A 27,149-nucleotide genomic window follows, 5' to 3' on the forward strand; every position below is an offset into this window, starting at 1 on the left:
TTTCAGACCATGCACAATGAATACGTGCGAGATAGATTTGCATAGAGTGGAGGTGGAGCATGCAAATTTATCTCATGCATATTCATTGTGGATGTCCTGCAAATCCGACTGGCTGGGTGTGTCCTGAGGACTGGGATGAGAACCCCCCCTACTTTAGAGACTTCCAACCCTCTCCCCCCCCAACCACAAAATTAGGAGTGTCTGTACTCTGTGGATCATCGGTGACGAAAAGAAAGATTCCCTTCCAGGACCAGTCTTGAAGCGCAGTGTGAGGAAAAACAAGGGACAAACCTGGGAAAGATGCTACCAGGGAAAGGAAGAAGACCTGAAAGAACGCCAAGAGACTGAGAATAAAGGGATAATTTAGGAAAAACGAAGAGCAGAGCTGTAGAAACCAGGGGATGCCCACTTCCTGGGGATGGCTCCCTCTGCTTGATGGGGCTTGAAAATATGACTTTTTTGGGGAGAGGGGGAGGTTTGGGGGGGGAAGAGGAACATAAGGAAACATGGTCATAATTTGGGGTCTCATCAAGGGTACAACTATTTGGAACACAAAGCACAAAACTAACAGGAGAGAGACATGAGACAGAAAAAGTGGAGGAGACAGGCATGAGACTGAAAGACTACAAAGATGCAAGCTGATGTTTCTTTGTCCAACCTACTCCACGTAACTTCAACAAGCCTTTGCATTAAAGTTCAACAGCCTTTGCATTAAAGTTAAAAGGTACTGGAGGAATAAGCCATATTCATATTATTTCACAGTTGCCCATTCTTGTCAGCTCTAAAGGTTTCATGACTCTCCCTCTGTGTCCTGCTGAGCCCACGGAACTTACGTTTCCCACTGGTGAGATTCTGGTTGTAGGCAACGGGGCTGAAATACTCGAAGACGAAGACAGTGACAGCCACCACAGTGAGACACATGACAAACATCATCGCCCACACAGCTGGGCTGTACGGCTCTGAAAGACAAGGCAGACCTCATCAGTGAAGCAACCGTAGGCCAGCAAGCGTCGTTGCTCATGCCATAGAGATGTACCATTCCTGGGCACAAAGGGCCTGATTTTCAAGGAGTTTACATGTCTAATTTTTGGAGTTATGCTCCTAAATTGACCTCCGTAAAATGTACTAAGGCTGAAGCTCTGATTCTATAAAATACGCATACAGTTAGGCACCAAGATTGGCGTGCCTAGCCAGTGGCGCAGCAAGGGTGAGAGGTGCCTGGGGTGGTGGCACCCTTCCCTGTCCTCTTCTCCACCCCCCCATCCCCACACACTCCATCCCCGCCCCCTCCTGCCGCACATGCGCCACTTCCTTTCCCCGTACTTCTGTAACGTTCCTGGCGTGAGAAGCAATCCCCAAGTTGTTGTTGTACCAGCGTTGGCTCTTCATCTGACATCCCTTTCTAGGCGTGGGTCTAGGAAGTGACATCAGAGGAAGAGCTGATGCTGGCGCGACAGCAGGTTGGGAGTTACTGCTCATGCCAGGAACATTACCAAGGTACGGGGAAGGGAAGTGGCACACATGTATGGGGGGGAGGGGGCAGGGATGGAGCAGGGGGGACGGAGAGGAGGATGAGTGCCTTCACCAATACGACACCTGGGGCAGGTCGCCCCACCCCTTACTACTCCACTGCGCCTAGCCAATCTAGGTGCTTCACTTAATTTTTTTTAATTTGGCTTATTTACATAGAAACATAATGGCAGATAAAGGCCAAATGGCCCATCCGCAGCATCCACTATCTCCTCCTCTCCATATTGGCTAAGGCTCTTTACACCTGCATTGTGAGGTCATAGAATTTTATGATTATAGGCTAAGGCTTTTAATCCTTGTATTGTGAGGTCATAGAGTATTACGGTTATAGAAGCATAGAAACATGATGTCAGATAAAGGCCCATCCAGTCTGCCCATTATCTCTTCCTTTCTCTAAGAGATCCCACGTTCCTATCCCAAGCTTTCTTGAATTCAGACACAGTCTCTGTCTCCACCACCTCTTCCGGGAGACTGTTCCATGCATCTACCACCCTTTCTGTAAAAAAGTATTTCCTTAGATTACTCCTGAGCCCATCACCTCTTAACTTCATCCTATGCCTTCTCATTCCAGAGCTTCCTTTCAAATGAAAGAGACATGAAAGTACCATTAAAAAAACAAAAACCCCAACAACTTAAAAAAACAAATTTGCCGGTAGGTGCCCATCACTATGAGGCACCTACCAGCACCTACACAGCAGGTAAGTGCGGTTAGGGGCGGATATGGGCTGGAGGATTGAGTTATGTGCTGGTTGGTGCCTGCCTTAGGTGCATTCATTTAGGTCAAGAAAACCCTAGCCTATATGGAGTATGCCTAAGGATTTTCATGCCTAGTGGCATCTTAAGATTCTATAAATGGCAACTAGTGGTTGATTGACAACCGTGCCTAATGGCACCTAGGAGTTAGACGCTGTTTATAGAATCAGGGCCTGAGTGCCCAACTTTATATTCAATATTTCACTAAACTCCTAGATGCTGGAGCATAAAGCACAAGCTTAGCACTAGGCTCATAGGTTAGGTTCATAAATGTAGGCAAATGAATGGCAAGCCTAAATTTAAAAGCTTAACTTTAAATCTCCCAAACCAAGAGGAATCTGAAAACATGTGCTCTTAAACGTAGCTGAAAATAGGCACAAATTTAGAAGCTGAGCTTCTCTGACTATCGGGCCCAAACTAAACTGGAAGAACTTGCCAACCCCGGGGAGTGCCAGTCAGCTTGAAAGGGCAGTGGACGGTCTAGAAAAGGGGACGCATCTTTTCTGCAGGTGTCAAAAAGACTGCGGTTCTTGATCTACAAGGAAGCAAGGAAGGACAAACCTGATTCTCTTAACAGGGGGGACTTATTTATTTTTTAAAGAAAAGAGAGGCACGTTATCTTAAAGGCACGTTATAGAAAAATTCTGAGCATTGTTACGGTGATGATACTAATGTTTGGGGAGTTGATGATACAGCTGGAGAGTTTGGGATGCGAGTGGATGAGAATTATTCTATGGTTGTACTTGATAGGAAGAGATAATGGTTACTGCGGATGGGCAGACTGGATGGGCCATTTGGCCTTTATCTGACAGTGAACATGCTATGATGGTCTCATTTGCAACTGACTCCGTGAAAAATCACTAGAGTTCAGGTTGTGGGTCTGAGCGTTCACTTAATCGCACTTTTTGAAGCCTGTTTGATAGTGTAGTTTTATTATATATATTATATTTATTATTATCTATTTTAGGTGATCAGTGATAGAGCTGTGAGTTTATCACCATTGGGTAATTTGAATCTCCCTAGCTTATAGTGTTGACTATGTTTCTATAATCATAAAGTTCTATGACATCACAATGCAGGTGTAAAGAGCCTTAGCCAATAGAGAGAGGAGGAGATAGTGGATGCTGTGGATGGGCCATTTGGCCTTTATCTGCCAACATGTTCCTATGTTGCTAAAGTTCTATGACCTCACAATGCAGGTATAAAGATCCTTAGCCAATATGGAGAGGAGGAGATAGTGGATGCTGCGGATGGGCCATTTGGCCTTTATCTACCGTCATGTTTCTATGTCTCAGTTATCCTTTGGCATGGAGTAGTTCCAGAGTAGGAATGAGAAGACCAGTGCTGCCAACTGGCTTCATTCACTCTCTCATGGCAGGCTAATGCAATCCTGGCACGGCCCTGTTTCTCAAGGGAAATCAAACCTGTGAAGTCTATGCATTTAGTGGAAACAATATATAGGGTATCAAGATAATGAGTGTGCCAGAGTGATAAAATGGAAGAAACTTTGAAGGGGTCTGAAGAGCTCAAGAAAACAAATACAAAAAGAAAAACCGGAAAATTAAAGGTTTTTTTTTTTTTAATAAAGGAAGGAGGAAATAAAATGATTACAACATAGGGCACAATCAAAACCCTTAATCTATGTTAACTAAATTATATCCTGCAATGTTACAGCTGTATGATGCTAGCTGCCTACAGCCTTGACGTGCCGAATAAAACCTAATCCGGCAACTTTGACACCACTCGCGCAACTTGTCAAAGTTCTTTAAAATGACATGTGGCATGCGGGAGGGGGGAAGGGAGACAGGGCGGATGAGCTGGAGGCAGTTCTTTTGTGACAGCGCGAGACAAAACAGAGCAACGGAATTCAGTTGTCAGAGGACAGGCTGAAGGATGGCATTAATTCGGTCCCTCGAAATACAGCAGGCGAACGCATTTGTCAGCATGCCCTTCACTGTCAGCAGGAGAGAAACTTTATCTGATCGCATCATATGCATTTCATTAGCTCAGGGAGCCGGGGGAGGGGGAGGGGGGGGAGAAAGAAACTTGAATTGTTAACATTCTGTTTTCAGATTGGTACATCAGATGATGTCAGATCTGGAGGGTGCTTGAAGGCAATGAAACTAGCAGCCTCGCTGAGCCAACGCTATATTTTGCTTGCGCGTATCTGCCTTATTAAAGCCTAGTGAAATAATTCACTCCATGCCTGTCCTTCTTCTGATTCAGTAGTCAGATACTAAGCAAGTGCATGTATTAACACACAGTTGCTTTGTTTGGATGTTTTAATTTCTGTGCACGTGAAATCTATTATACATGCGTTAACCTATAAATTTGTATGCGTACATTAATTTGCACGTGTTAAAAAGTTCTCGTGCTCATAAACAGGCAAATATTATAAGAAGCACCTTCATACAGGCACCTAAATCGTGTAGGCACCTACATTAGAGAGTGACACGGGGACTAATTTTTCCCCTGGGAAACTTTGTCAGTCTAAAGTAAACTAAAGCTAAACTAAAACTTAGTTTTACATACCGAGTCATCATTCAAAGAAAGCTCGACTCGGTTTATAACAGTTAAAAAAAAGAAAAAGAAAAAATTTACAATGATAAATAGAGATTGAAGAAAGATGTGTTTTCGAGTTGGTAGAGATTTGCAATGGACTTATTAGAATGATAGACCAATTGCAATTATTTCCTTCTATGATAGACTAAATTAATTTTTATTATCTTTTATTTCTCCTTCTTTTATGTATATTCTAGTCTCTTGACTTCTTGTAAACCGAGTCGAGCTCCGACGAGAGATGATCCAGTATATAAACTGAAGACTAGATTAGATTAAATTATATTGTTGCTGTCCCTGTCCCATTCCTGTAAGCTTTGCCTTAATGTCACAAGCCTTGAACACTTATGATTTTAAAGTGTTTGAGGCATGCGCAGATGAGGACAGAGCTTAGGCATTGGTGGAATGAGGCATTATGACATCACAATCCGAGCTTTAGAATGTTGCTACTTAGGATTTTAAAGTGTCTGAGGCTTGTGCAGATGAGGACGGAACTTAGGCATTGGTGGAATGAGGCATTATGACATCACAATCTGAGCTCTAGAATGTTGCTACTTATGATTTTAAAGGGTTTGAGGCTTGTGCAGATGAGGACGGAGTTTGCAGGAATGGGCAGGGACAGGAAAAGAACTCGCGGGGAGGGGATGGGAAAATGGGTTCCCGTGGGGATGGGGCAAAATTAGTTCCCGTGTCATTCTCTAATCTACATTAATTAGTAAATTGGCCTAATTGGCTTCAATTATGAATTTTAACAAGCTCATAATTGAAAAACAAATTTAATTGGGTGGCAGGCGCCAAAGTCGATTGGAACGATTCTCTAAATGGTAGGTGCCTACCAACAAGTAGATATGATTATGGGTAGATTGGGGGCGTTTTTGAAAGTTAGGGATGTCTAAAGTTCAGGAAGCCTTTGGGTGCCTAAGCATAGTTCAGGTATCCTAGACACAATTCTGTTAATGATGTCCTAATGCGTGATTGACACGTCTAGGCGGCGTTAACGGAATATGGCCCGAAATGTACACAGTATAAACAAATGTGTGAAACAGACAGGAAAGCAAACCCACCTGAAAAGCAGGAAAATTTTTAAAAACTCTGACTATGAACCACATAGTTTTTGACTGTGCACAATCCTGTCAGAAATAGGGGCCCAGTCAAAAGTGGCCTTAGTGCGCCCTTACTTGGGTCTTTCCCACGTGCTGACGCCATTTTTACTGAAGCACTGAAATGGCTGATTTTCCATTATTAGAATTCATGGTCGTGCCCTAAGGGTAATCAACCCAAGTGGTCAAAATATCACTTACTCATGTAAAAAATAGTTACCACTTAATCTGACAAATACACTGTGTAAGTATCCTAATCTTATTCAGGAAACAGGGCCTCAGATTCGGAGCATACGCGTAGTCCTATCATGGACTCGACTGTCAGCGTATTCTTATAGCTCCATACTCCAGTCATAGGACAACAACCTAAATTTAATTTTTTTGAAACTTTTCTTAAGGAGAGCTTAAATATAGTGATTAAAAAATCCAAAACTTTTAAAGGTGAAACTTAGATACTAAAAGGTTGAAACATATACAAAGTGTATGCAAATTTAGGTTGTTGGCCTATGACTGGAGTATGGAGCTATAAGAATACGCTGACAGTCGAGTCCATGATAGGACTACGCGTATGCTCCGAATCTGAGGCCCTGTTTCCTGAATAAGATTAGGATACTTACACAGTGTATTTGTCATATTAAGTGGTAACTATTTTTTACATGAGTACGTGCCCTAAGGGTGCCATTAGCATGTAGCCGTTAAAAAACAAATTAGTGTTTGCAGTGGCGTAATGAGGGTGGGAGGTGCCCGGGACGGTGGCACCCACCCTCCCTCTTCTCCACTAAACTCAAGACCTTTCTTTAATCCAGGCTAGATAAAATAAAATGTTATAAATTAATCCATGCTATCTTTGATAATTCATTTGCTTTTTCGCAGAAACCTCTCTGGTAAATCAAAACGTTTTTTTTGAAGCGAGCCCTACCCAAATGTCTTTCCCGTTTCCACTTACCTCCTTTTATTTTTATTTTCTATCTTGATGTATTTAATCATCGTCCCTCCCCCTATGTCCCTTTCGTTTCATGTACGTCATTGCGTAAATGTTCCCCTCATTTTAGCCTTAGATACTATGGGCTCCTTTTAATAAACTGCATAAGGGCATCAACGCACAGAATAGCGTATGCTAAATTGCTGTGTGCACTAAAAATGTTAACGCAGCTTAGTAAAAGGAGCCCTATATTACTTTAAAAAAAAAAAAATTATTATATTGTTAAACGGTATATCAAAAATAAAGGAAACGGTATGTCAAAAATAAAGGAATATAAAAAATAAGGTAAACAGTATATCAAAAATAAGGGAAACTTGGAAACTCCACTACTTCCCTGTCTCCCCCCCCCTACCCCACTGTCTGTGCCCCTTCCCTTCCCACGAGCCTCTTTAACTTCGCCAGTGTGAGCAGCATCTCCAACCTGCTGCCCGCGCTGGCCTCGGCTCTCCTTCCGACATTGCTTCCTGGTCCCGTGACCAGGAAGTGACTTTAAAGGGTCAGGCAAGGCCAGCGCAAGCAGTAGGTCGGGGGTATGGGGAAAGGGAAGGTGCGTGCAGGTCGGAGAAGGAGCTGCGTCCTAGACGGTCCACTCCCACCCCCCCTTACTACACCACTGAGCGTTTGAGCACTTACCGATATCTATTTGTAGGCGATAAGGATTCACAAGAGAATCCTGTATTAATCAGTGCACGGTAATATAGCTACATTAAGGGCTCCTTTTACAAAGGCGCGCTAGGGCCTTAACGCATGGAATAGCGTGCACTAAATTGCCGTGTGCGCTAGCCGCTACCGCCTCCTTTTGAGCAGGTGATAGATTTTCAGCTAGCGCTATAGCGTCAAAAACGCTAGTGCACCTTTGTAAAAGGAGCCCTGTTTAGCATGGAAACACACAAATGAGCCCAGACACCCAGAAAATAAAAAATTATTTTAGCATGCAGTTTGCACGCACAGATTAGGTTCTTACCGCAGGAAGCACGTGCTGGTGCTTACTGCAGCTTCGTACAAGGGCCCCATAGTTTTCATCGTGTCAAATTCTGCAAAGGTGATGCAACTGATGAAAAACAACCTCGAGTCACACTCTCATATGCACGTAACAAATTTTTGCAAGCCTATAGGTCTACTTTATTTAGTGTATAAGTGGCATTGTAGGTTTCAAAGCATGCAGTGAGGGCTTTTAGGGGATTCATTGAATTCCCAGCTCTTCCCCCCCACTTTTTTTAAATTTATTTATTTATTTAATTTTTTTTGTTTACTTTTTGCATGATGCAGTTTGATTTGTTGAATAGGCAGCTTGCTCAACCAGTGAAACTGCATCAAACAAAAATTAATCCCCACCCCCCCAAAAAAACCCACAAAAACAAGGCTCTTGGGCTGGATATTCTCCAAACCCCATCTGAAGGGCCTGACTTTGGTTGGCTGAATTTGATTGGCTGAGCAGTATCTGTCTGTTGCCTGCTTGACCAATCAAATTCAGGGCTTTTAGGGGGTGGGGCATGCCACTGGTAGATTTACAGATGCTACTTTTAGCTTGTGGTACTTTTCTTTGCTTTGTGGTTCTGCTGTCCTCCTTAACGTGGACTTGGTTATTGTTTATTTCCTTTTTACTGCGTTATATTGTATGTAGGCTTTGAAAAATTCTACATTAATTTAAAAAAACCAACAGCGGCCTTTAAAACTGCTATCAGTGGCGGGCCTTTGAGAATCTGCACTCATCTCAAGAGGGGGAGGGGGCAGGAGTGTTCTGAGTTGGAATCCTGTATGACTAGTCACTTAGGGCTGCATTCTGAAAAAAGTCGCCAAAGTTAAGCGCCAGCAGATGCTTAGATAGCACCTAACTTAAGTGCTTTAATTGGTTTTAAGTGGCACAATAATTGGTTGCACCATTAAAAAGTTGTTTAAAAAATTAGGTGCCGCTAGGTGGCCTCCGGGACTAGTGCCTGGGTCCATGGTGCATAGCAGCACCTAGTGACACCATAGCCCGGAGGTGGGCATGTTTAGGGATGGCGCCGGACTTCGGTGCCACTAGCTGTGATTCTGCAAAGACCCTAGGCACCAGAAATGTAGGCCTGTAAAACCCTGGCCTACATTTCCGGCGCCTAGGACCCTTTCTAGTCATATTTCTATTTGTGATGCCAGGCGCTGCTTATAGAATCAGCCCCTTAGTGCTTTTGCTCCACCCACTGCAGTGCAGTCACCGCAGGAAAGGCAATGGATGGGGAGTAGAGAATGTCACGGGGACAAAATTTTCCCCGTCCCCGCGAGTTCTTTTCCTGTCCCTGTAAGCTCTGTAACCTCATCTGCACAAGCCTCAAACACTTTAAAATTATAAGTGTTCGAGGCTTGTGCGGTTAAGGCAGAGCTTACAGGAATGGGACAGCGACAAAACATGGGGACGGGGAAATCGAGTTCCTGGAGGGACGGGGAAAAATTGCCCCCGTGTCATTCTCTAAACTGCACCACTCTAGAAATCAAAATGTAGCGAAAGTGAGCCAAGTATAGGACAATCAAGCCATTGTGACATCACTAAGGAGGTTGGCTCTTAGGCATTGGTGGAATGAAGCATTATGATGTCACAATATCAACTCTGGTCATACTGGTCATACTTCTGGCAACACAAGCAGCAAAAATCAACCATTCCATCTCCAATCTTATGACAATATCAGACAACTTCAAAACATTCAGAAAAGAAATCAAAACCCTGCTTTTCAAAAAATCCATCCAAATATCTTAACCCCTCCTCTTTTACCTCCAGAAGATTCACCTACCTTCAGATAACCTTCCCCCAAATGACCCACCTTAACACCTTCCAATTAAACAAATACCATAAATAGATTGTAACCTACCCTCTCTAACTGCATTCCATATGTATTTTTCATACAGTTCTTCACTGTCAGTTTAATTTCCATCCTATAAGTTCACATAGAATTTTTCTTTTTTCAACCATCTTTATTTTCTCTTCTTTATTAATTTCCAGGTACTTTAGTTAGATTGTGAGCCTTCGGGACAGTAAGGGAATTTTTTAAGTACCTTCTTACTTCTCATTTATAATCTTAATGTATATTTTCTACAAACCGCTTAGAACCTAACGGATGTAGCGGTATATAAGAAATAAATTACATTACATTACATTAAATTACTATTTATTCAATTTTCTATACTGTTCTCCCATTGGGGAGTTATTTTTATGCCATCATTTCCCTTTCACTCAGTGGGGATGAACAGTCCGCACAGCCCTCGAGATGGCCCTGGAGGAAAGGGAAGGAGGGAGACGGGCAGACTACATGGGCCAATTGACCTTTATCTGCCATCATGTTTCTATGTTTCTGTGAGATGATGGACCCCCTGATGATGGGGTTACCAGATGTCTGGATTTACCCGGACAATTCCTCTTTTTAGATGACTGTCCAGGCATCTGGACGGCTGTTCAAAACCCGGCACTTTGTTCGGGTTTTGCAAAGCTTCCAGCTTAGGGTGGGCACCTGCACCTGTGTGGATGCAGCACGGTGATGTGCGCATCTGAGTGACATCATCGCGTCACGTCTGCGCATGCGCAGATGCACTCCCGATGCGGCTCGGAGCACGAGAAGAGGTTGGAGGGGGTGGGGCTGAGGCGGAACAGGGCGTGACTTAGGTAGAACGGGGAGGGGCTGGGTGGAACTGAGAGGCCTGGGGCGGGGCCATGGGTCCGGATTTTATGATTGTAAAATCTGGTAACCAAACCTGAGGATCTGTGGGTAGGGAAGGGGAGATTTTGATAGACCTGGAGGTGAGGGTTAGGAAAAGAAATGGAAGGTGCTGGGCAGAGCAAGGCAAAGGTGAATGACTGAAGATTCACATTAGAGAATGACACGGTGACAAAATTCATCACCGTTCCCGTCCCCGTGGATAACCGCGGGAAACCATCTTCATGTCATTCTTTAAGGAGAGAGGGAAGAATCTGAGTATGAATGGCCACAACCACTGACCCACAAGCTTTGCTTTGAAGAATGCTGGTGTAGAAGGACTGAGGTTGAAATAGACACTACAGAATGACAGTCTCTGGTATCCAGAGCAGATATTGTGATGTCATAATGCCTCATTCCACCAGTGCCTAAGAGCCAATCACATCAGTGATGTCACAATGGCTTCATTATCCTTGGCTCCCATAAGAATCAGAGTATGAATGGCCACAACCACTGACCCGCAAGCTTTGCTTTGAAGAATGCTGGCGTAGAAGGACCGAGGTTGAAATAGACACTAGAAAATGACATGGGATTATGGGACAGGAACGGTGATGAATTTTGTCACTGTGTCATTCTCTAATTCACATAAAGCATATTTCTTTGTATGACTCTGCATTTGGGATGTCTGCATGCACTTCAAGTTCAACAAAAGCAAGACAAAGTTATAGTCCACTCACCTAGGAAAGCTGAGGGTGAAACTGTGCCATTGCTTCTGGCCACCATGACACTGATCCCTGTCTCTACAAAGGGTACCGAGAAGTCTACGATCTCTGAGCGCTCTTCGTTGATGGTGAGGGATCCTATGGCCATGTCTGCCCGCTTGTAATACACCTGGGAGGTCAACAAATGGGACAGCCTGGTGAATGCGGAGATGAAAACTGGATGCAGAATGCAAAATCTTACATGCATGGTCCCAGGGAAGGCGTATGCTGGGATGTTTGTGTGAATCACAGGAGTTGGAAAGTCAGTTAATAATGGCAGAAAAAAAAGATCAAATTAGTTCATCCAGTCTATGCAGATACGATTTCTCCAGTTTGACTAAATGGCCATATTGTGACTCCTGGCAAATCACTTAACCCAACATTTATTACCACTGCTGCCTCAGGTACAAACTTAGGAGGCAATTCAATGCCTTCCTGTGCTAATGCTTGTCTCTGTTAATGCCTTCCTGGGCCTGTTAACGTCTTTTTGGTTTTTTGTGACTCTTATCTTAGTAGGATGAATTTAAAGAAGATTTTGAAAATGATACTGTCTGTTAACGTCTTCCTGTGTTTGTTTTATTGAAATATGATCAGAATCAATCATAATAAAGCCCTAAGCGCGCATGCGCACTTCTAACGCCGTGATCCCTGCCTCCGTGATCCGTAGCTCCGTGGCAGAGACATGGTAGTACAGCGTGTGTTGCGTTCATGTGTTCGGCATGTGTGGCGCTTTCCTGAACTTCTTTCACCTTGAGCCTGCGATAGTTTGTGTGCCGCGGTTTCCCTGCATCGGACCCTGCCAAGACGAAGAGAAATGCTGCACAGGGAAGTAGAAGGTGAGGGAATGTTGCTGATGCTGCACAGGGAAGGGTGGGCGGGAAATGCTGCTGCTACTGCTGCACAGGGAAGTGGAAGGGGAGAGGGAAAGGGGGCCAGGGAGCAAACTTGCTATGCTTTGGAGGGAGGGGTGTGCTGGGGGTCAGGCAGCAATCTTGGTTTGCTCACGGGGGGGGGAGACATATGGGAGCCACGGAGAGAGACAAAAAAAAAGGCAGGCAGGCATGGTGCCACAGAGAGAGGCAGGCAGGCAGGGAGCCACGGAGAGAGACAGAAAGACAGGCAGGCAGCGCACGAGAACGAAAGACAGACACACAGAAAGAGAGCGGGCAGGGAGAGAGACAGAAAGCAAGAAAGACAGACAGGGGGCTAGGGAGAGAGACAGACAGAAAGAAAGAAAGAAAGAAAGAAAGACAGACAGGGGGGCCAAGGAGAGAGAGACAAAGAAAAAAATACAGACAGACAGACAGCGGCCAAGGAGAGAGAGAGAAAGAAAAAAAAGACAGACAGCGGCCAAGGAGAGAGAGAGAGACAAAGAAAAAAAGACAGACAGTGGCCAAGGAGAAAGAGACAAAGAAAAAAAGACAGACAGTCAGACAGCAGCCAAGGAGAGAGAGAGAGAGAGAGAGAAAGAAAAAAAGACAGATAGACAGTGGGCAAGGGAGAGAGACAGAAAGAAAGGGGGCAGGGAGAGAGAAAGAAAGATAGACATACAGAAAGAAAGAAATTAAAGAATGAAAGAAATACAGGGAAGGGGTGCTGCTGGACAAGGGGAGGTAAAAGTAAGGGAGAAGGGCTACTGCTGGACAGTGGGAGCAGAGAAGGGGTGCATTATGACATCACAATCTGAGCTCTAGAATGTTGCTACTTATGATTCTAAAGTGTTTGAGGCTTGTGCAGATGAGGAGGGAGCTTGCAGGAATGGGGCAGGGACAGGGACAGGAAAAGAACTCACAGGGATGGAACGGGAAAATTAGTTTCCACGGGGACGGGGAAAAATTTGTCCCCGTGTAATTCTCTAGCTCTTATCTGAGCACAGGAAGGAGGGAAGGGAGGATACAATTTCAGGTGGCCTCTGCTGGATTTGCTTCATGGTTGCTATACCCCTGCCCTAACACTGATTCCTATATCTTTTATCTTGTCCACCTACTTTCTATCCCTACCCTCTATATCAGTCCAGAATGACCAGAATCTAATAAAGCACGTTCATCCATGAATCTGAAGAAAAGGATGAAGAGATTTATATTGTGAAATGGTGATCAAGCAGTGGGAAAAGGCCTCTACCTACCTCTCCAATCATACCATTCCAGACTCCTCGTACTTTCTTGCCATGCTTGCCATTGGTGACCAGATACAGGTCATAGGAGAATCGGACTGTCTTGGCCAGTTTCTTCAGAATGTCAATGCAGAAGCCCTTACAGCAAAGCTTGGTATACGGGTCCAGTTGACCATCTCCACTGAAGCCAGAACTAAAACAAGAGGGAATCTAATCAGAGCACACTTAATAAAACTTTCAGGCAGTGGCGTAGTGAGGGGGGGAGGGGAAATCCGTCCTGGGCGGCGTCTTGCTAAGGCGCGGCACCCCTGCTCCGCTACACCTCCCCGCTGCTCTCCTTGCCGCAAGCGCACCCCATGCCTTGCCCCGTACCTTTTTTTTTTTTTTTACTTCCCCGTCGCGAGGTTGCTGCCTGCGTCGGCGCTCTCTCCGACATCACTTCTGGGACTCGCGGCCTGGGAAGTGATGTCAAAGGGCGAGCCGACACCGATGTGGGCATTCTGCTCACGCCGGAGAAGTTAAAAAGGGAGGGGTGGGGGAAGAGGGCGGGGGAGGGGCAACAGCAACCCGAGCGCCACTCACCCTTACTACGCCACAGCCTTCAGGACAAATGAGCATAAAACAAGACATGCTGGGACACACTCAGGCCCATCGAGGCAGTGTCCCTTCTCTGACAGTGGCCAGTCCGAGTCACAAATTCCCAGAGATTCAAGTTTCAAGTTTCAAGTTTATTAATTGGCTTGTTGAATCGCTTAATCGGATTTCTAAGCGATGTACAGCAAAATATACATTTTTAAGGAAACCAAAACATAACATACACTTAATTAATTATAATATAAACAAAAGGTATGAGGGGGTGAAATACATTTTTTCTAGTAAAGAGAGAACATACAAGGAAAATACAAAAGGAAGTAGGAAGACAAGTAAAAGCAAAATAATTCACTAAAATAACTCAATAAAATAAAATTTATAATTAATTTGCAAATGCATCTTTAAACAAAAAGGTTTTTAACTCGCTTTTAAATTTCCCAAACACCTTCTCTTCCCGTAAAAACATGGGAAGCGCATTCCAAGTCTGAGGAGCTGTACATGAGAAGATAAACTGTCTTCTTGTACTAATAATTTTAAGCGAAGGAATTGATAAAAGGTTCCGTTCACTCGATCGTAAAATTCTTTGAATTGAATAGGGGATGAGCAACCCAAATAAAAATGCTGGAGTCTTATTTTCTAATGTTTTAAAGATAATTGTACATAGTTTATGAGTAATTCTATGAATGACTGGTAGCCAAAAAGCCGATTGGTTTCTCATAGATGATTTCCAGGGATAAGCAACGACTTTCCTAAGTGGACCTGGATAATAATTTGTTATGGACTTTTCCAGAAACAAAAAAGAAACTGCAGAGGGAAATGTACAAGGTACAGGAACTTCTAATTAAAAGTCAATAAAAGGTTATCTTCCAAAGGATGGCTCTCATATACATGGAGTCCGGACCCAACATGGTCTGTGTTTCGGAGAAACAAAAAAATGCTTGAACACCTGAACGTAAGCCACGTGCCTATAAGTGGTATAAAAATACGAAAAATAAATAAATATCCCCTCAGTCATTTCCAGCTGAAGTGCCCTAACCTATTTAGCCTTTCTATGGTGTCAGGTCAAAAGCGCGCCGGGACAAAGGCGCGCCCAGACAATTACTTTTTTTAGGGCTCCGACAGGGGGGGCGTGGGGGGGGTTGGGGGGTTGTAACCCCCCACATTTTACTGAAAACTTCACTTTTTCCCTGTTTTTAGGGAAAAAGCTAAGTTTACAGTAAAATGTGGGGGGGTTACAAACCCCCCATAATGCCGGCGCGATCTCTATTAAGTAAACTGGGGGGGGGGGCTCCCCAACAAAAACCCCCGTCGGTTCCCCTAAAAACTGTAATTTTCTTCGGCGCGCACCTCCGCTTTGCGCTCAGTTGTTGGCGCGCGCCTTTGTCTTTCGCGGGGTTGTCTATGAACCCCTTTCTTTATAAGAAAGAATCCTCCAGATTCTTCTCCAGCTCTTCTATATCCTTTCTGAGCTGGAGAAATGCACACCGTACTCGTGCAGTCAAGTGCACCAGGGACCTATACAGAACTATAATGATTTTCTCATTTTTTTTCTCTCTCTTCTCTATCAAATAATCCCTAACATTCTATTTGAATTTTGATAAAATGAGCACACTGGGCTAGAAATGTCAACATGATGGGCCCGAAAACGCTGTTTAGACGGCCGGGAACAGCTGGCTATGTCTCGGCTGGCCAAAAATAGAGCAGAAATTCAATGCCAGTGGCTGGATATGGTATTTGGATATCCGGTGTTGCCATAGATCGGTGGAGATCGCTGGCAATCTCCACAGTCTGAATATGAGACTGATGATCTATAATTTGCTCCAAGATCTGTTTTGGGGTTGTGATTCCTAACTCAGAATGTAGCATTCCGTACCTATAATTGGAATTATTTTTTTCCCTAAATTTATCCCTTTGCCTTCTCCCATTAAATTGGCATCTGCAATTTAGATGCCCAGTCTCCAAGTCTCTCAGGTTCCTTCTGCAATTCCTCACTTCCTGTCATTTTAAGGCTTAAGACACCTATGTGAGATGTCTGAAAAGGTGCCTTTTGCAGGCCCAGGTTAAAAAGGCAACGTAGGCACCCATGTGTAGGGTTACCAGATGTATGGATCTACCTGTCTGGGCGTCCGGATGGCTTTTCAAAACCCAGCACAGGTCCCAGCCTCTTACATAATGCATGCTAACTTAAAATGATCAGATTGTATGCTAACTTTGACCCGCTGTCAAACCAAGACGACCAAAGACTACAGGACACATTTAAATTTACAATCTGTCTATGCATTATCCCCCCTTTTTACAGAACTGTAGCCCGGTTTTTAGCACCGTCCACGGCGGTAACAGCTCTGAAGCTCATAGAATGCCTATGAGCATCGGAGTTGCTACCGCCACAGCTGGCGCTATAAACCACGCTAAAGAGGGGGGGGGGGGGGTTATGTATGTTAACTTTGTAACTGAGCTTGTTGGGGAGGACGGGATATAAAATGAGCCAAATAAATAAACACTCGTATGCCCAGTACCAGCTCAGCTTGGTTGACGGCATTCTGATGGATTTTACAATTAATCTTATTATTTATTTATTAAAAAATTAATATACCGCATATAACTATGCGGTTTTCATATCACATACATAAAATCTTGTTTCCCTGCGATTACCACATATAACATAGACATGTCTAAACACCATCATTAATAGTCCCTGTTAGGAGGCATTTAAAGACATATTTGTTGACGAAACACTTAGGCAGTTAACTGGCAAGGACTTTGTAATGGGCCATTTAGATCAGGGGTGTCAAACTCAATCACATCAGGGGCCGAAATCTAAAACACAGGCTAAGTCACGGGCCAAATTTTTATTAAGATACTTAGGGCTCCTTTTAAAGAGGTGCGTTAGGGCTTTAACGCGCTAAAATGCCACAAATGCTAGCCGCTACCGCCTCCTTTTAAGTAGGCGGTCATTTTTCAGCTAGCACGCTATAGCACACGCTAATTTTGTGCGTGCGCTAAAGACGCTAGCGCACCTTAGTAAAAGGAGCCCTTAGTCTTAGTAGAAGTATAGATCCTTCCTCACCCTCAGACTCCTGTGGTGCGGTCAGGCACTTGTGTGGCACACCTTGCTCCAACCTACCTTTTACACTGGGACTAGATCCTTCTGCCTGCAAATGGATACTGAGGCAGCGTGGCGAGGAGCTTGGAGCGCCGCTGGGAGTGGGGCAGCACATTCAAGTGTCTGGAGCACCACTGGGACTGGGGCTGCATGATCAGGTGCTTAGATGCAGCACAGTCACTGCGGGCTGCATAAAACAGCCAGGAGTGCTGGATTCAGCCCCCGGGCCTTGTGTTTGACATGTGTGATCTAGCTCAGTGTTCTTCAACCACCGGTCCATGGACCAGTGCCGGTCCACAGAAATTTCCTGCCGGTCCACAGGGCCAGCACGTGCATCAGGCCCAAAACAGTGCTCTTCAACCGCCGGTCCACGGCGCGATCAGTGCGGCGTTCTCTTCGAGCCAGCTCCCTCTTGCTAAATGATTCAGTGCACAAAGCCACGGACAGCGGCTCCTACGGGCGTCCTGCGCCTGAACCGGAAGCCTTCTCTCTGACGTTGCAACGTCAGAGGTAAGGTTTCCAGATGAGGCAAGGGACATGCAAGGTGCAATTAGTACTATTATGGGGGTGGGATCTGGGGTGGACATTGGGTAGAGATGGGCGGGGTCTGGCCCATGACTTAGCCCAGTGTTCCTCAACCGCCGGTCCACGGACCGATGCCAGTCCACAGAATAATTCTTTTATTTCTGCCGGTCCATAGGTGTAAAAAGGTTGAAAAACACTGATCTAGATCATTATAGCATTATTTTTAATTATTTGCTTATCTAACTTTTCTTTTAATTGTAATTTTTCTAATTTTTGTAAACCGCATAGAACTTTATGGCCCTGTGGTATATAAACTTATTATTATTATTATTAGAGCACAAATTCAATCAATTTAGAAATACAATCAAACTTTAAATCGTACATTGCTGTCAAAAGATTTCTAACAGTTAGTTATCAACTGAAATATACCTTAGCATAAGAAGGCAGAATGTGTGTCCGGTGGACAAAGCAACAGTTCCAAGCAGAAGCTTACCTGTTGGTACCATTGCGGCAGGGAACAGTGTTACGGACGCAGCCACCAGTGACAGGATCTGTCTTTTCCACTATCACAAATGGTCTCTCCTCCAAAGTGGCAACCGTCAGATGTCGATTGTCCGACACCGGTTGCAAGGAGGAGCCGTAGCGAGGCCACACTGGATACTTCATCTGGATCTTACCATTATTGTACAGACCCACCTACGGATTATCAGACAGAACACACCCTTACTCACAGAAGTGCCTTGGAGCACCTTTCCCGGGTCCCTAAATACTACACACTCAGTTATACATATTTGCACTTTCACCCTATATAAGCCAGGGCTTCTCTGTGTCAGGAATGATAATATTACTGGGGGCTATAAGCAATATGATGCAGCTCACACTGAGATTGCTTCTGCTCAATACTATAGATATAAAGAAGGTATTGAGAAGAGTCCCTGAGCCTTCACCAGTGTAGAATCTATAACTAATATACATTCATCCTAAATGTCTCTACCAAGACAGGTCTAGGAATGTTATCTGCTGAGGCCTCTCTTGGGGAAGGTATTTGAGATATGGAGACCGTGGGACAAGATATATGGACTCGATTCCTCCTGATATTAATGGACCAGTCATGGCTCCTTACCATTTCCCAGAGTCGCTTAGGGTTCAATGATATAACCAGCATGGAGGGTCTCAATAGATATCCATCTTCATTGAACGAGAAGTCTCTCCGCTCCCATACCACATTTAACATATGTCTGTGAGCAAGAAGAGGAATGAGGGAAAGGTAAAGAAGAAACAAGACCTTAAAAAAAATAACCTATCACAACAGATGTCAGAATTCATCTTATCCCTCTGCCTGTTTCATTTGTAATTGGGTAACAGGAAATCCACAATGTTAGGCAGGCTGGAAAACAGATGTACATTATATCCAGTGGCGTAGCGAGGGGTGGTGGCGCCCTTCCCCTCGCCCTCATCTCTGCCCTTCCCCACTCCTTCCACAATCACCCCTGTTATGTGCATCCCCCTACTTATTTTCCCTTCCCCCTCCCTCTTGTCAAAGTTGTTGCTCGTGGTAGTCAACCATGTGCTCCTTGCAACTACATCAGCTCTCCCTCTGACCTCACTTCCTGTGTGTGACACCCATAAATGACATCAGCGGGAGAAAGGGGTTCCGAGGACATTGTTGACCTTCACCATCAACAACTTCAATTAGAGGTACAAGGGAAGGGAGGCGTGCATGGTGAGGGGAGGAGTGGGAAGAGGAGGGAGTGGAGAGGCAGGAAGGACGCTGTCCCTCCTGCCGGACACCCCTGAACCTCCTTGCAACCTTTGTTGGCAGGAGGGATGCCCAGTCTCTCCTATTGACATCCCACCCTGAAAGTTCACCAGCAGGAGGGATGCCCAGTCCCTCCTGCTAACACCCCCATCCCACCAAAGGTAGCCCACCCGGACCCCACTAACCTTTTTTAGATGGCCAGCTGAATGGGTCCATCCTGTGTCTGGCTGGCAGGCCTGCCTTCGCTGGAATGGTGGGCCTGCTCCTTCTCGCTGCATCTTGGGATGCACCGGGTAGGGGCCTAAGTAATCTGGACAATCGGAATCTTAGGCCACTCCCAACACATCTCAGAATGCACTGGGAGACAGGCCTAAGATTCCAGTTGGCTCAGGTCCCTAAGGCCCCTCTTACAGTAGGGGCCTTGTGCCTAGGTCAATCAGGCCTTAGGCCCCTCCCCGGCACCAGGAAGAGGCAGGCCCACCATTCCAGCGAAGGCGGGCCTGCCAGCCAGACGCAGGAAGGACCCGTCTCATCTGTCCATCTAAAAAAGGTTAGGGGGGTATGGGTGGGCTTTGGGGGTCTGCGTGGGCTAACTTTGGTGGGTGTCAGCAAGAGAGATTTGGCATCCCTCCTGCTGGCAATCATGGGGAGGGGCAGTTCCACGATTCTCTAACTGGCGCTTATGACAGACGGTTAGAGAATCGTGGTTTTAGGCAAAGGACTGGTCCCTCCCACACCTAAAAGGTCTTGTTTTGGATGTTTGGGACTTGGGTGAATTTTTTTTCGGGAATAGGGCTTAAAGGTAGATGTAGTGGGGTCTGGGCGATTAAACGCCTGCAAAGTACAGGTATGCCATTTTCGAAAAACCCATTTTGGATGGGTTTTTTTTGAGAATGGACATTTCCCTGCTGCCTACTTTGGGCACCTAGATACTTAGGCCAAAAATGGACTCAGCCGTTTTTTTGTTATTATGCCCCTCCACAGCTCTCAACACTTACATTGTGATGTCATAGAACTTTATGGTTATAGAAACATAGTGACAATGAAGAAAAAAGTCCAAGGCGGCTTCACCGATGAGAAGAGCAAAGCACAACAGAGGATAAGATGTCAATAATTACTCGTGACCCTCAGCTTTGCGTTGGACACCAGTTACTTGCTCTGTTCACTCCTTACATTGACTTGTGTTGAATGCTCTATTCATGTGATAGAGTAATAAGCCTTTGAGACTCTTGACAAAGGCATAATCGCTGAAACATTGTCAGTGTTGAGTCTTCGAGTCCTCGCAGTGCTACAATCAATAAAGTGCATCTTGAATTTTACACCCATGGCTGAATTATTGACACCTTATCCTCACAACTCCTCTGTTGTGCTATAGAAACATAATAACACTAGTCTTTAAGCCCATTATATTAACGGGTGCTAGAATAGATGTGTCTGTCTGTCTTTCTGTCTCTCTGTCTCCTTAGCCGCTGTCTGTCTGTCTTTCTGTATCTCTCTCTCCTTGGTCGCTTTCTGTCTGTCTGTCTTTCTTTCTGTCTCTCTCCTTGGCCGCTGTCTGTCTTTTTTTGTCTCTCTCTCTCTTTAGCTGCTGGCTGTCGGTCTGTCTTTCTGGCCCCCTGTCTGTCTGTGTCTCTCTCTGGCCCCCTGTCTGCCTATCTTTCTTTCTTTCTCGCTCCTTGGCTGCTGTCTGTCTGTCTGTCTCTCTGGCCCCCTGTCTGTTTGTCATTCTTTCTGTGTCTCTCCCTGGCCCCTTGTCTGTCTTTCTTTCTCTCTCTCTCCTTGGCCCCCTGCCTATCTCTCTCTGGCCCCCCGAGCAAACCAAGATTGCTGCCTGCCCCCCAGCACACCCCTCCCCCAAAGCAGTCCCTTTTCCCTCTCCCCCTCTACTTTTTTCTGTCTGTCTCTCTCCCTGGCCCCCTGTCTATCTCTTTCTGGCCCCCCCGAGCAAACCAAGATTGCTGCCTGCTCCCCAGCTCATCCCAGCAGCCCCTTTTCCCCCTCCACTTCCTTGTGCAGCAGTAGCAGCCAGATGCCTCACAGCACCTCAAAGGACACCCTCTTGCCGTTGCTCTCACCGCCGCACATGCCGCAAGCCGCTGCATGCGCCACAAGCCACTGCACACGCCACAAATCAAACAAGGCCACGGAGTCACAAATCACGCTGTCAGGGATCAAGGCATTGTAAGTGCACATGCACGCTTAGGGTTTTATTATAGAGGAAGATGGCAGATAAAGACCAAACAGCCCATCCAGTCTGCCCATCCGCAGTAACCATTATCTCTCTCTAAGAGATACCATATGCCTATCCTAGGCCCTCTTGAATTCAGACTCTGTCTCCACCACCTCTTCCGGGAGACTGTTCCAAACATCTACCACCCTTTCTGTAAAAAAGTATTTCCTTAGATTACTCCTGAGCCTATCATCTGTTAACTTCATCCTATGCCCTCTCATTCCAGAGCTTCCTTTCAAATGAAAGAGACTTGACTCATGCGCATTTATGCCATGCAGGTATTTAAACGTCTGTATCATATCTCCCCTCTCTCGCCTTTCCTCTAAAGTATACAGATTGAGATCTTTAAGTCTGTCCCCATACACCTTATGATGAAGACCACGCACCATTTTAGACTCCATCCTGAAAGAAGGGAAGTAGTATTGGATGCACAGTCATAAGAACATAAGAAGTTGCCTCCACTGGGTCAGACCGAGGTCCATCTCGCCCAGCGGTCCGCTCCCGCGGCGGCCCATCAGGTCTGCGACCTGTGAAGTGGTTTCTGACCACTTCTATAACCTACCTCAAGTTCTATCTGTACCCCTCTATCCCTTTATCCTCCAGGAACCTATCCAAACCCTTCTTGAATCCCTGTACAGAGTTCTGGCCTATCACTTCCTCCGGAAGCGCGTTCCATGTGTCTACCACCCTCTGCGTAAAAAAGAAAGAAGAAAGTGCAACCACAGACTCAAGAAATCACCAGACAACAATGGTAGGAAAAATGATTTTATTTTAAATTTAGTGATCAAAATGTGTCCGTTTTGAGAATTTTTATCTGCTGTCTATATTTTGCACTATGGCCCCCTTTTACTAAACCGCAATAGCGTTTTTTAGCGCAGGGAGCCTATGAGCATCGAGAGCAGCGCAGGGCATTCAGCGCAGCTCCCTGTGCTTAAAACCGCTATCGTGGTTTAGTAAAAAGGTAGGGGAGTATATTTGTCTATATTATGTATAGTTGTTACTGAGGTGATATTGCATAGAGTCATCTGCCTTGACCTCTTTGAAAACCTGCGGAATATAAACGATAATTAACATTTTCTCTGCGTACAGTGTGCTTTGTGTTTTTTAAAAAAATTTATTGTTGGTAGATCATTTTGACTTGGTCATTTTAAAAGTAGCTCGCAAGCCCAAAAAGTGTGGGCACCCCTGATCTTTGCAATGTGGAGAATAGCAAAGTGACAGCCTCTACTCCAGCAAAAGGCCTGCTGTTACCGTAATTTGTTAGATAGCAATTACTAATTACATGTACAACAGCCAGTGAGCTAGAGTCTTGCTAGATCCTTAACACATGACTTGATGTTGTACGTGCACTTGTATAAATTTAACACACTTGCACTTATATTGTGTTCCTTGTGTAATGGATCGTAAAACTATATCGTCTATTTGGCATTTGGAATGGGAAGAGGGAAGGGCGCCCTATGCGCAAGTTGGCCCAGGGACCCACAAATTTGTGATCCGTCCTTGCTTCTGATGCACCTGTTTTCCCATTTTTACCAGTGCTCAGCTTTACTGGTTGGATTTCCTTAGGGTTGTCCCAAGGCCTGCCTGGTCCGAGGTGGGCAATCAGGGTCCTCGAGGGCTGCAACCCAGTCGGGTTTTCAAGATTTCCACAATGAAAATGCACAAGATTGATTTGCATGGACTGCTTCCATGGTATGCAAATCTGGACTCCTAGACCCGCCCTCAGGCCCGCCCAGTTCCACCCATCCCCGCCCTGTAACGCCTTAATCCCGCTCCAGTCCCCCCCCCCACCGCTGCCTGCTCTTGTTGAGCAGGGAGGAAGTCCACACATGTGTGCGTGCATGTGATGTCATCGCGTGGCATGCGCGGACTTCCTCCCTGCCCGACGCGATTGGAGGAGGCTTTCAAAACCCGGACAAAGTGCCGGGTTTTGAAAAGCTGTCCGGACCTACGGACATGTCCTCAAAAGGAGGTCATGTCCGGGGAAATCCAGATGTCTGGTAACCCTAATGCAAATCAATCTTGTGCTAGAAAGGCTGGGGCTCTTCACCCTGGAGAAGCGAAGACTCAGAGGAGACATGATAGAGACTTACAAGATCATGAAGGGCATAGAGAAGGTGGAAAGGGACAGATTCTTCAGTCTATTGGGAACTACAAGAACAAGGGGGCACTCGGAGAAATTGAAAGGGGACAGGTTTAGAACCAATGCTAGGAAAGTTTTCTTCACTTAGACTCAGGGTGGTGGACACCTAGAACAAGCTTCCGGAGGAAGTGATAAGACAGAGTACATTAAGGGGATTCAGAGAGGGATTGGACAAGTTCCTGAAGGATACGGGGATTGAGGGATATAGATGGAGGTAGAGATAGGATCGTGAAAGGGTATAGATAGAGGAAAAATGGGGATTAAAGGGTTTTAGACAAAGGATCTCTTACAGGTCATGGACCTGATGGGCCACCGCGGGAGCGGACTGCTGGGTGCGATGGACCCCTGGTCTGACCCGGCAGAGGCAACTTCTTATGTTCTTATATTCGTTGTGGGAATCTTGAAAGCCTGACTGGGTTGTGGCCCTTGAGCACCCCTGGATTGGATGGTTCCTGTGGTCTAGGTCTAGGACAGTGGTTCCCAACCCTGTCCTAGAGGACCCCCGGGCCAGTTGGGTTTTCAGGATAGCCCTAATGAATATGCATGGAGCAGATTTGTATGCCTGGCACCTCCATTATATGCAGATCTCTCTCATACATATTCATTAGGGCTATCCTGAAAACCCGACTGGCCTGGTGGTAATCCAGGACAGGGTTGGGGAACCACTGGTCTAGGAGATCTGCCAAGGTACTGCAGGAAGCAAAACACTTAGTATGCAGAAGGCTCAGAAGACTGTAATCTTCTAAATGGACATTTGCCTTTGGGAAGAGTAGAGCTCTAAGTAGATTTCGTTGGAACGGTGTCAGTTATGGAGAAAACTAAAATCCTGACTCAAGCGTTGGCAATGAAATCACTACAAACAGCCTTGTGAACTCTTGTGAGCTTCTGATTGCATAGTTTCATTTGTGCTAGGATTTTATAAAGACACATGCCTTTAAAAAATAGAGCCAAAAGAGGCACCTTCCTGCCTAATTAACTTAGGTGTTCTCTTATAAATTTAGACAGATAAAGATTTAATGTGAGCAAGTGCCAAGCACTGGCATAGTAAAGGGGGTGCGGGCGGTCCAGGGAGGAGACAGGCTTTGTAAAGGGCTCAGGCACTCGTCCTCTTCTCTACCCCATCCTTCCTGCCTCCCCTGCCACATTCGTGTGCCCCCTTCCTTTCCCTTGACCATGGCTCAACTGGTAGATGAGGAAGGGCTGTGGCTCAACTGACAGAGCTGCTGACTCCGCACCCAGGGGTTGTGAGATCAAGTCCCATTGCAGCTACTTGTGACCCTGGGCAAGTCACTTAATCTTCCAGGCCCAAAGCCAATGAAAAAGGCAGTATACAAGTTCCCTTTCCTTTTCATTTTTCCCGCGCGAGCAGCATTATGAACTTGCTGCCCGTGTCGGTGTCGCCTCTCTCTGATGCAACTTCCGGGCCCAGGCCTAGGAAGTGGCGTCAGAGGGATAGCTGACACGACATGGTCAGCACGTTCGTGCGGTTGCTCTCGCCTGGAAAATTAAAAAGGTATGGGCGAAGGGAAGGGGGAACACGTGCGACAGGAGGGGTCGGGAAGGAGCGGGGGACTGAGAAAAGGGCAAGGGAGGGGCACCATTACCCTGGACACCTCTTACCCTCGCTATTTGAGGCAAGGTTAACATGACCATCTGTCCCGTTTTGAACGGGACCATCCCGATTTTAGGTAGCCTGTCTCGTTGTCCCCAAGCACAGCTTCGGGACGCCAAAATGTCCCATTTTCAGGGGCCCATTGAAGAAACAAGTACTGTAGCGAATACAGGCCCCCTGGTACCTAATGTCTTCCAGCAGTGACAGAGCGGCGCGCCTACCTGGTCCCGTACCGCTCACTGAATGGCTGCCGTTAGTTCTCGTGAGTCCCACAAGAGCTGACGGCAGCCGTTCAGTGAGTGGTGCGGAACCAGGCAGGCGCACGAAAAGCTCGCGCCTGCCTTGTGCGCCGCTCTGCCGCTGCCAGAAGACATCAGGTCAGGAGGCAGCCGCCAGGATTAAAAAAGGTACCGGGGGGGTCCAGTGTCTGGGGTGGGGGGGGAGAGTTCTGTCCTGTCCCATTTTGAGGAAAAAAATAAATGGTCACGTTAGGCAAGGTTCCACATTAGGAGTCACTGTCCAGGATAAACTAAATTAAACTAAACCTTAAGTTTATATACCGCATCCTCTCCATAATTATAGAGCTCGGCACAGTTCCTGAACATCTCTGTGCTCTTTTCTCTCCCTTATACTCCGAGAACTTCATTTATCAGGTAAGTCTCTCTTGTCTATACCCTTCTCCTCAACAGCCAGCTCCCGACTCCATCCCTTGCTGCGCCGTATGCCTGGAACAGGCTCCATCTCTGGTGATATTCAAGTCCAGGCTGAAGGCCCACTTTTTTGAAACTGTGTTTAAGTCTTAACCAATTTGCAAAGCAACACATTTATTTGTCATTCCCTATGCAGTCCCCCCACCTTCTCTACCTCTTGTCCCTCTGTATTGCCTTACATGAGCAGCATATATTGATTCACCATTTTTGTCCAGTGTGTCCTAGATAATTAGATTGTAAGCTCTTTTGAGCATGGACTGTCTCTTGTGTATTTAATGTATGGCGCTGCATGTATCTGCCAGTGCTATAGAAATAACAAATGGTAGTGATAGTAGGTGTCATTATTGATGATATGTTGAAACCCTTTGCTCAGTGTGCAGCGGTCACTAAGAAAGCAAATAGAAACATAGAAACATAGAAGATGATGGCAGAAAAGGGCTATAGCCCATCAAGTCTACCCACTCTGCTTACCCACCCCCTGTCTATGCCCTAATGACCCAATTTCCTTATCTTGACCCTCGTAGGGATCCCACATGGGTATCCCATTTATTCTTAAAGTCTGGCACGCTGTCTGCCTCGATCACCTGCACTGGAAGCTTGTTCCAATGATCAACCACTCTCTCTGTGAAGAAATACTTTCTGGTGTCGCCATGAAATTTTCCGCCCCTGAGTTTGAGCGGGTGCCCTCTTGTGACCGAGGGTCCCTTGAGAAAGAAAATATCATCTTCCACTTCGACACGTCCCGTCAGGTACTTAAATGTTTCGATCATGTCTCCCCTCTCCCTACGTTCCTCAAGAGTATAGAGCTGCAATTCTCTTCGTACGAGAGACCCTTGAGCCCCGAGATCATCCTGGTGGCCATCCGCTGAACCGATTCAATTCTGCGCACATCTTTACTGTAATGTGGCCTCCAGAATTGCACACAGTACTCCAGATGAGGTCTCACCATGGCCCTGTACAACAGCATTATGACTTCAGGCTTTCGGCTGACGAAATTTCTATTGATACAACCCAAT

General features: G+C 45.8%; 1 protein-coding gene across 1 annotated transcript in view; it reads right to left on the bottom strand.

Annotated features, from left to right (window-relative positions):
- GRIN2C (glutamate ionotropic receptor NMDA type subunit 2C) overlaps positions 1-27,149 on the bottom strand; it is an 81,972-nt gene that overhangs the window by 21,722 nt on the left and 33,101 nt on the right. Inside the window, exons 4-8 of the mRNA XM_033960984.1 lie at positions 18,803-18,917; positions 18,173-18,375; positions 13,473-13,653; positions 11,324-11,477; positions 834-959 (exon numbers count right to left, since the gene is read on the bottom strand). Coding sequence (XP_033816875.1) covers positions 834-959; positions 11,324-11,477; positions 13,473-13,653; positions 18,173-18,375; positions 18,803-18,917 — 779 coding nt within the window. The remainder of the gene's footprint in view (positions 1-833; positions 960-11,323; positions 11,478-13,472; positions 13,654-18,172; positions 18,376-18,802; positions 18,918-27,149) is intronic.

The sequence above is a fragment of the Geotrypetes seraphini genome, chromosome 10 (assembly GCF_902459505.1).
Source record: "Geotrypetes seraphini chromosome 10, aGeoSer1.1, whole genome shotgun sequence".
In the NCBI taxonomy this organism is placed as follows: domain Eukaryota; kingdom Metazoa; phylum Chordata; class Amphibia; order Gymnophiona; family Dermophiidae; genus Geotrypetes; species Geotrypetes seraphini.